Genomic DNA, 9,175 nt, shown 5'->3' with positions numbered 1-9,175 from the left:
ACGGGTTTATGCTCATAAACCGACGTTCAATACAGGGCTACGGGTTAGACGTGGTTGTATAAATAGTAAACCAAAAAAAAAAAGACAAAGACGTGAAGTCACTTGATTTTCCGTGGGGTCGGTTTTCCTGTGGTTGAAATGGATCAATTATCTTTCACATTTCACAACGTCAATACTTGGATGTATGACATGCGTTTGCGTTTCAGAGTCTGTACGGGGAGGGCCTGTACGGCTTGGTGATCAATTAGACTATTAAAAGAAAGTTATTACCCGAAAATAAAGGATAGGCCCGCTATTGGCACAGGAAGACCTCTAGCGTTCACTGTAGGTATTGCACGCATGTTTACTGTCGGAAATGACACTTTTATTTGGGTTTCACATACACCACAGAAGCTTTTAATACATTTTCCACAAAGAAATAATCTTAAAATGAAGTTTAAGTGAATATTTTTTTGCTAATGTACTGCATAACAACATATATATTCGCTTATCAATTGATAGTTTGAGGAATCCAAGGAAACAAAGTAGGCTATTACAATACCCAGTCAAAACATATTCACAAAGTATAGAAATAACAATTTTGGTTTTTAAAATAGTTTACCGTGTGCTGGGTTGTTCAATCAAGATCATAAAAAACATCGCTGTGTCCCCATTCCGTTTCCTTCTGTTTATCTTTTTTCATATATAATATAAAATGAATCACATATTGCACTCAACAATACAAAAGGACAACTACACTTCCACATAAGATCAGGAACATGTTTGGAATGGAAAGCAATATGAAGCATAGTAGCAAATCATGAATCAATTAAAAGTCTGTTTTAAAAAAGGCTTAAAAAACACTGTCCATTGAACATGGACCATACACTACAATGTATAGATACTTTCATTCCTACATTAATTTGATTGTATTCCTATGCATGCATCACTGTCAAACAGGATAACATACTTTCTAGATGGGTGCGTTTAGTTCTATGGAGGAGAGGAAAGTAATGTCAAGACTGCACAATGAAAAGTTAAGCTAATTTACATTGTTATGTTCTCCATCTTCCATACACACTGAGAGAAAAACAAAACGGTGAACAAGTTGAAGAACAACAGAAACAAGACATCTGCAGAGCTACTCGTTGCTGTCTTCAACTTTGCCCCCAGCTTCACAAAGGTCTCTTTTCTGCATCATGCTGTACGGGAAGGGCGTCACGTCACAGCAGGTGTAATCCAGTTTCTTGGGCCCACTACAGTTGCTGAAGTCCACTTTCTTGGCTGCTTCACAAGTGGCCAGGCCCAGCTTCTTCAGGCGCGCCAGGCTCTTGATGCTCCCCGGTGGCCGGCCCGGGCTCACTTTGTAGCCCGCTGCTTTGGTGGTACCCAGGGGTCTTCCAGGACTGGTCTTGAAACCAGCAGCTTTCGTGGTCCCCAGCGGACGTCCAGTACTCGTGCGGTAGCCGGCTGATTTGGTGGTGCCGGCCGGTCTGCCCCTCTTCCCGGACTTGACGATCCCCTTTCCCTTCTTCTTGGTGCCATCAGGACCCGGCGCCTCGCCCCCCCTGTTCCTCGCAGTGGGAGGCTGCTGGAACTCGTTTTGGTTCTCCTGCATTTGGCATGTCATGGGTTTGTGCATGCCCTGTGGCAGGGGGGGTAGATTAGCGAGGGACAGCTGCAGGGACGGCGGAGGCGAGGAGTAGAACTTGTTGGACTGTGTGCCACACAAGTCGAAGTGCCCTGCAGAATGCTGGCAGTCCTCTGACAGTCCACTCATGCAATAGTCATTGCTGCTGGTCACTTGGTGCATCATTTTCTGCAGGGTGGAGAAACTAGTTGTAAACACCAACGGGACTGGGAACAGATGAAAATAACGAGATGTTTCTTTGTTAACACCAACACGCCTGCGCACACACACAAGCGAGGAATTTGCGGAATTGCTTACTTTTGGACTGACACACACTATGCATGTAAAACAAAGGGATAGCCCTCAAGGATGACGCGTACACAATTGTTCAAGCAATGCACCTCGTTATACCAAGACGTGATTAGGTGTGAACGCGAATACATGATAGTTAAAGCAGTAAAATGAAAAGATCGTACCTCATTTGTGGGCGGCTCATAGGATGGAAAGGGTTAAATTTGAATCAAATATAATTTTTCTATTTGACAGCCACAGCATTTTCCCAATAGCGTTTGTAAACAACGCCTGGTTATCTACTGATGCTGCCGCGAACGAGGATTGCAATTTACCGTGGTTATTTCCCGGTTTATGTGTCCGTTTTAGCAGAGGTTTAGATAAGAGGCAGCCATTTTTGTGAAAAAAATAAAATGCAGTCCTCGAATGCGCATGCGCCGAATACCTCATTGAAACGTAACAGTTCACTTGATACAATGATCCTTTTTGTGGCTAAACGTGTACCCGGGTCAAATTAACTGTATTCAGTATAGGGATCAGAGTGTGGGAAACTAAATTTCCCGTTTTAGCCAATTGGCTTCAGAATAGATTTAAAAAGTGTTGCATTCAAGTTAAATTTACACCCTAACAAAATATAACTTGAGGAAAGCTTGTAAATAAAGAACCAACAGGGGTCGTTTCACAACGCTTTTTAATACATTAATGTGAAATCAACAATAGACACTGGTGTTAAAATGAACTCCGTAACCAGACAAGTAGCAATGTACATTTATAAGCAACTTCGCTGCATTCTTCTGTTTAAACGTCCAACTGGACTTAAGTCTCCCTGATGATCTTGGTGAGCTTCGCAATTTTGGTCTTGGTGGACATGTCCACGTACTTGTCCCCGATGCTGACGATCATGCCACCCAAGATGGCGGAATCCGTCTGCGGATGAGAAGGAAAAATGAGAAAACGGAACCCTGAACATCTCCAAGGCCGCCACCAGTTTACCGTTTGGGGTCTGAACCCTACCTTAGTTTCTAGCTTGATGGTTTCACCCTTCTGGAGGAATCCCTTGAGGGCGACCTGCAGGTCAGCAAGACTGGCGGCATCCAACGCCTGAAATATTAAATAATTATTAAATGTGATGAGGTATAAAGCTTAAATCATCGCAATAAATACAATATCATATATATTTTTTTAAATCAAAGAGTTACTTGACTAAGATGCTATTTATATAAAAGGAATATACATCTAGACTATGACCTATAACAGATTAATTATATTCCTAGCTGTACTATAACACTACTAGGTATTGCACATTTGATGAAAGCACGAAGTACAGCAAGGAATATATAATTTTATTTTATCATATTTAAATGTAGACGTCTCTGCTGTCCCAGATGGTCAGGGTCGGTGTGATAACGCAGTACCATACCGTGTAACGAGCCAAGACCCGCTGGCTTACCTGGGCGGTGGTGACAGAGCAGATGACCTCTCCACGGTGGGCTCCCATCATCATATTGTAGGCCTTGATGACATCCCCGGTCAGGGGCAGGCGGCCATTCTCAGACAACACCTCTGCAGAGCAGAGAGGGAAAGGGTTTAAACGGAGCGGATGGCCACCGGTGTATCGCCACTGGTAAAGCATGACCAGTGAACCACAATCCAGATGGAAAACAAACTTATTACTAGCATGTTTTTAGAGGTTGTGTGCCAAGCTTATCGACCTAGCAGAGCCCAATACCACAGAACGTAAAGAGAACTAGATTGTCCGATTGTAAAGGCAGAGAGAGAGTCTTTCATTTTCCAAACCTTTAAAAGGAGGTGTCCTTTTAAAGTGTGGGTGAGAGGTAAGCTACACCGGGTCGATAGGTGAGGAGAAAATAACACTAAATGACAGCCTTTTGGAAATCGGATCCGATCATCTAGAATGGCAGATTGAAAAGTACCAAAATGTAGTAAGGCAATGATACTGTAAAAGTGATTGGAATAAAATCGGAGGTGGTCCGTTTGTTGATTTGGTGACCCGGTTTGAGGAGATTGGAGTCATTTAGCTTAAGCTGCCATTAATGCACTCACTGATGAGGTTGATGGTGAGAGGAGACATCTTAGCCTTGACCAGAACGTCAGTGACGACCTGCATCTTTATGCCGCGTTTGATGTGAGGGTTCATGACAATGCCGGAGACCTTGGGGTCCTTGATCATGGTCTGAGGACAGAAAAGGTCAAAGTTCTTGCAACCATGTAGGGCAACGTATAGAAAACCGTATAGACAAAACAGTTGTATTGGTTTATTTCAAATGGTGCAACATGTTAGGATGTGTTATAACGTGTCACTGCCACAACTTACCGACACTTTGCCCAATTCCTGCTCAACCTGGTCCAACTGTTTCTTCTTGCTGGCCGCTGAGAACAGCGCGGTGGCATAGCGACCCTCGACTCCATACACATCGATGGGAGCCTTGATTCATGGCGGGGGGGGGAGAAACGAGGGCAGGATGGATGCATTATTATTCATGATTGACTTCAGTGGAACCCAGATGTATGTCGCAAATCAATATATCCGATACGTCGAAGGTCCTGTTAAGGTTATCAACTCACCTTCATCAGTTTTGAGATGGGCCTGATGACAGACGTGCTGAACTGGCGCGCCTGAGGAGGTTAAAGGGTCATTAAGAAACAGAACGTGACAGATCAGGAGCTCTGGAGGTAGCTAGCTGGTTAGCAACAATGCTATCCAAACCCAAGGTCTCGTGAACATTGTGATAACCCATGAGTGCTTTGACCCCGTCCTGCACAGATGAACCTCTTATTAATGTTCCCATGGGCTCACATGGTAAAAATGAAGTTTTCGTTATCTTTAAATCATAAAAAGCATTGAATATCTTACCTGCTGTCCTAACATGAGTGAAGCCATTTTCTCCTACAGCTGTCGAGGGTATATCTTCCTGCGCATGTGCGACTAATGACTACCCAGACAGTTCAGGGTTTGTGGGTAATGTCGTTTTTAACTTGACGTACATCCGTGCGGGAGAGGACTTTTGGCGAGTACATTAATTGCTAATTAAATAAGAGCTAATTAGCAAGTCGATCCTATTATTTTAATGGGGAAACTTTTATTATAATAGGAATATTATAGGTATTTAATTAATTTAATTATAGAAATATTCGGACGGGTGCATCGCAGGGTGATGGAGAGGCCCCTGCGTTTACGTCACTATAAACCATGGGAGAAACGGCAGGAACAGGTTGATGAATTTGAGGTTTTTTTGTTTTGTTTACTGGATATCAGTTCACCACGGTGAACCACCGGATTGACACTGATCAAGAAGAAAATAATGTTTAACGTTATATAAATCGGGATCCAGGCTCGGTCAGGGACGCGGTCCGTCCAGCTGCTGTTGACGCATTCGTTTTTGAGAGCAGATTTTGTGGCAGCGGATGATCAGATCCAAGCATCGTGCATTTATATATATTTTTATATATGTGTTTATATATAGCCATCCGTATATTGTAAGCCCAGGGCTCTCCTTTTAGAATTAAAGCCAGCCTTCTTGCTGGCTGATAGAGATCCTGCCATGGACGACAAGTCTTTCACCAAGGAGTTGGATGGATGGATCGAACGGCTCAATGAGTGCAAACAGCTATCGGAGAACCAAGTCAAATTCCTCTGCGAAAAGGTGCGTTATATTATTCTATTGTAAATAGATATCAGCGGGGTTATTGGTGTATGTTAACACCCTGCCAGTCAGCCACAGTGGATGATGGCGTGCATGTTAATAAAATGCATGGGTCATCTCAATGGAGGTTTTTCACTTGCGTCTATTTGTGCCTTTTTGACGCACATCTTTTAGCTTCAGTGTGGAAGAGGTGATGAAGGTGAACTCACTGCTAAGCTACGCCCACGTTTTATTTACGCCTTGCTGTGCCAAATGGCCATCAGTCATGTTATTGCATTCCCCCGTATACGCAGTTTTATGTTTGGGTTACAACAAGCCATCTCCAAGTGCAAGCTATAGCAGTGAAGTACATCAACATTCCTCTCAATTGCTTTGGTTTGGGTCTCCTCTCTTCCCTAATTTAAAAAGCAAAGGGCAGTGCCATTATAAGCTCTCAACCCTAGTATGATTCCCCATGGTTCTTCCCTCTAAGGCTAAGGAGATCCTGACCAAGGAGTCCAACGTTCAGGAGGTGAGATGTCCCGTGACGGTGTGTGGGGACGTTCACGGTCAGTTCCATGACTTGATGGAGCTCTTCAAGATCGGAGGCAAGTCTCCAGACACCAACTACCTCTTCATGGGGGACTACGTGGACCGTGGCTACTACTCCGTGGAAACCGTCTCACTCCTGGTCTCTCTGAAGGTAAAGAACTACTCAAAGGGCCCCTAAGGATGTGTCTCATCATCAACGGCATATTGACAATGAGATGTTGGTTTTAAAACACAGGAAATGGGACTTGAGTTATAGCTAATAATATAATTAAGATGATTATGATATAATGATGATTAGGAAACATGCACGAGCCAGATCGGCCAAATATATGTCAAAATGAGATGGCCTCACTGAAGGCGAACGTGTGGCTTCATACAGGCAATTCTGACAATATGAACAATGTGTTAACAATGTTATAAGCTGCAGTAGGGGGGGGGGGGGTATTCTAGATTGCACAAAGATCTGGAACCCATGCCCGGTTTTGATATTTAACATCCATGTCATATTTGCAGGTACGGTACCGGGAGCGAATCACCATCCTCCGAGGGAACCACGAGAGCCGGCAGATCACCCAGGTGTACGGCTTCTACGACGAGTGCCTGAGGAAATACGGGAACGCTAACGTCTGGAAGTACTTCACAGACCTCTTTGACTATCTGCCTCTGACTGCGCTGGTCGATAACCAGGTAAAAATCCTCTCTTCCACCGTGACTACTGCTACATATCCTATTCTGAATGAGGATCAACCCCACCTAACCTACGTCATTCCCTGCAGATCTTCTGTCTCCATGGCGGGCTGTCTCCTTCCATAGACACACTGGACCACATCCGAGCGCTGGATCGCTTGCAGGAAGTTCCTCACGAAGTAGATGCCTCAAACAGATCATATTATATATATTACATCATGTACATATCATGTTTCAGACACATTGTTATAATCCTATTACGTAGTCGAAAGAAACACATTTTGCAAATGACTCAGTATTTTTTAAAAGGCACTTGAATTTCATCAATACTCACCGTCAATAATATTCTCCAGGGTCCGATGTGTGACCTGCTTTGGTCAGACCCAGACGACCGCGGTGGCTGGGGCATTTCTCCCCGAGGAGCCGGGTACACCTTCGGCCAGGACATATCGGAGACCTTCAACCACGCCAATGGCCTAACTCTGGTCTCCAGAGCCCACCAGCTGGTCATGGAGGTAGGTGCCCCTTCCTGTGAGGTTCCCCACCATCAAGGGACCCAGTGTCGCTACGATGCGGTGTGGTAGGCTTAGATAAAGAAGCATGTACATGTGGTGTGTTGCACTTTGATAGGAAGCCTCCTTTCTCCCAAAATAGGGTTATAATTGGTGCCACGACCGCAACGTTGTGACTATCTTCAGCGCGCCAAACTACTGCTACCGCTGTGGAAACCAAGCCGCAATTATGGAACTCGACGACACTCTGAAGTACTCCTTGTAAGTCATCAAGCTTTCTTTTTATAGTGCGTTTTAATCAAGACATGTTTAAATGAGTACGCTATGCTGAACCGTAAGCCTAAAATCCTTGAGAGTTCTCCGATTTGTTGAAAAAAGTGAGGGAGAGATTATGAGTGCGGCCGTCGTGTTTTCAGTTTACAGTTTGACCCCGCGCCACGCCGAGGAGAGCCGCACGTCACCCGCCGTACCCCGGACTACTTCCTGTAGCGAGGACGACGCCTGAAGTGTGTTGTCACAGCCAGTGGAGGTTAAGATAAGGACTGCCAACGGTGTACTATGTAGAGGTTCGGAGAGATGATTATTCATGACCCTAAAGACCGACATATTGTGTGCCATAATCACAAAAAATAGCGTAATATATCGCATCAGCTATAAACACTACCATCTTCTTAACTCTGCCCTCTCTGTGCATGTTTTTATTGCTAGAAAAGTCGGTGAAACATGAATACTTAAAACACCTGCTGGTTTGTCAGGAAGTATGTATTTAAAGCAGATTATCTAATTCCAAGACTATTGCCTAAGTGTAATTACCCTTTGTGTTCGGATGTTGATGTGATCATGATGACGATGTGATGCCTAGTTAACACAAAACAGCATCTTTCATGAGGCATGGCCTCAGAGATTACGCTCTATTTAATGTAAATCTTTATTGTTGTTTTCTAAACAAAGATGCACAATTATTCATTTTTTGTGATGTGAGACGGTACAGTAAGATGTCTGACTTTCATTTATCTTTGCATTATTTTGTTTGATTTTGATCACATCGCACTGATGCCAAATCCCTTATTCCTGATGTGAGCTGAATTGTGCTTCATGTGTTTACTGGCGTTAATATAAAGTTGATATGAGTTCTATATGCAATATCTGTACCAATGATATTCATGTCAAATAAAGTTGTTTTGCAGCCCTAACTATGATTAAGAATGCTTTGTCAGAAACTGTATACATTTAAAAAACATTTTTCATATATTATAAGCCTATATAAAAGGTACGCTAAGGCAAGGCAAGGCAACTTTATTTATATAGCCCTTTTCATACGCAAGGCAGACTCAAAGTGCTTCACATATAAACATTGTCATACAATAAAATAAAATAATAGATAAGTAAAAGAAAACATGCAAATGAGTGAAATAGAAGGTGCAATGTATTTAAGATCAGATCAACAGTCTCTGGTACCCACGTCGGGACTCCAACCCGACCTAAAGGAACTTGGTACTTTCTCTGGGACTCCAACCCGGATTCTAGTAACTCTAACCACACACCAAAAGCCTTATTCTGGGACTCCAACCCAGACAGAAGTCGGGACTCTAACCCAGACAGAACTCAGGTCTTTCTCTGGGACTCCAACCCGACCTAAAGGAACTTGGTCCTTTCTCTGGGACTCCAACCCAGATTCTAGGACTCTAACCCAGACAGAACTTGGGTCTCAAACCCTAATCCTTTCTCTCTGGTATCAGACCATGTATCTTTCTGGTAAAAATAGAAAATAAAGGGAAAGTTAAAAAGGCATTTTAGTAAAATAAAGGCAAAGTAAAAAAAATAAAAAAGCTTTTTAGAAATTGCAATGTATTTAAGATTTAGCAGAAATCTAAAGCAAA

General features: G+C 43.3%; 3 protein-coding genes across 6 annotated transcripts; 1 reads left to right on the top strand and 2 right to left on the bottom strand.

Moving 5' to 3' along the window:
* Positions 1-342: 342 nt before the first annotated feature.
* Positions 343-2,326, bottom strand: si:ch1073-44g3.1 (UPF0461 protein C5orf24 homolog). Of its 4 annotated transcripts, none has more exons than XM_030368265.1 (2): positions 2,086-2,326; positions 343-1,836 (listed from the first exon to the last, which is right to left on the bottom strand). In XM_030368265.1, the coding sequence occupies exon 2, from the start codon at positions 1,793-1,795 to the stop codon at positions 1,121-1,123; it is 675 nt and encodes a 224-aa protein (XP_030224125.1). In that variant the 5' UTR covers positions 1,796-1,836; positions 2,086-2,326; the 3' UTR covers positions 343-1,120. The 4 variants fall into 4 exon arrangements, with proteins under 4 accessions (XP_030224125.1, XP_030224124.1, XP_030224126.1 ...); XM_030368264.1 differs by having other exon boundaries at positions 343-1,798; XM_030368266.1 differs by having other exon boundaries at positions 343-1,798; positions 2,236-2,314.
* A 247-nt stretch (positions 2,327-2,573) lies between these two features.
* atp5po (ATP synthase peripheral stalk subunit OSCP) lies at positions 2,574-4,882 on the bottom strand. Its single transcript, XM_030368267.1, has 7 exons — positions 4,776-4,882; positions 4,487-4,537; positions 4,236-4,346; positions 3,965-4,094; positions 3,351-3,463; positions 2,915-3,001; positions 2,574-2,827 (listed from the first exon to the last, which is right to left on the bottom strand). The coding sequence occupies exons 1-7, from the start codon at positions 4,800-4,802 to the stop codon at positions 2,717-2,719; spliced, it is 630 nt and encodes a 209-aa protein (XP_030224127.1). The 5' UTR covers positions 4,803-4,882; the 3' UTR covers positions 2,574-2,716.
* A 40-nt stretch (positions 4,883-4,922) lies between these two features.
* LOC115552306 (serine/threonine-protein phosphatase 2A catalytic subunit alpha isoform) lies at positions 4,923-8,488 on the top strand. The gene is made up of 7 exons (XM_030368261.1): positions 4,923-5,565; positions 6,038-6,247; positions 6,610-6,783; positions 6,873-6,962; positions 7,137-7,298; positions 7,438-7,556; positions 7,712-8,488. Exons 1-7 carry the CDS (start codon positions 5,464-5,466, stop codon positions 7,782-7,784), a joined length of 930 nt encoding a protein of 309 aa, XP_030224121.1. The 5' UTR covers positions 4,923-5,463; the 3' UTR covers positions 7,785-8,488.
* The last annotated feature ends 687 nt before the right edge of the window (positions 8,489-9,175 follow it).

The sequence above is a fragment of the Gadus morhua genome, chromosome 10 (genome assembly GCF_902167405.1).
Source record: "Gadus morhua chromosome 10, gadMor3.0, whole genome shotgun sequence".
NCBI lineage: Eukaryota > Metazoa > Chordata > Actinopteri > Gadiformes > Gadidae > Gadus > Gadus morhua.
This window is presented reverse-complemented; position numbering and strand designations above follow the sequence as displayed.

Excerpts from the sequence above, each read along its gene's own strand:
- si:ch1073-44g3.1 (XM_030368265.1), bottom strand. The coding sequence starts at position 1,795 with ATGATGCACCAAGTGACCAGCAGCAATGACTATTGCATGAGTGGACTG.
- atp5po (XM_030368267.1), bottom strand. The coding sequence starts at position 4,802 with ATGGCTTCACTCATGTTAGGACAGCAG. Across the intron at positions 4,347-4,486 it reads CCATCTCAAAACTGATGAAG|GCTCCCATCGATGTGTATGG; the intron begins GTGAGTTGATAA and ends CCATGAATCAAG. Across the intron at positions 3,002-3,350 it reads GCTCTGTCACCACCGCCCAG|GCGTTGGATGCCGCCAGTCT; the intron begins GTAAGCCAGCGG and ends TTAATATTTCAG.
- LOC115552306 (XM_030368261.1), top strand. The coding sequence starts at position 5,464 with ATGGACGACAAGTCTTTCACCAAGGAGTTGGATGGATGGATCGAACGG. Across the intron at positions 6,248-6,609 it reads CACTCCTGGTCTCTCTGAAG|GTACGGTACCGGGAGCGAAT; the intron begins GTAAAGAACTAC and ends TCATATTTGCAG. Across the intron at positions 7,557-7,711 it reads GACACTCTGAAGTACTCCTT|TTTACAGTTTGACCCCGCGC; the intron begins GTAAGTCATCAA and ends TCGTGTTTTCAG.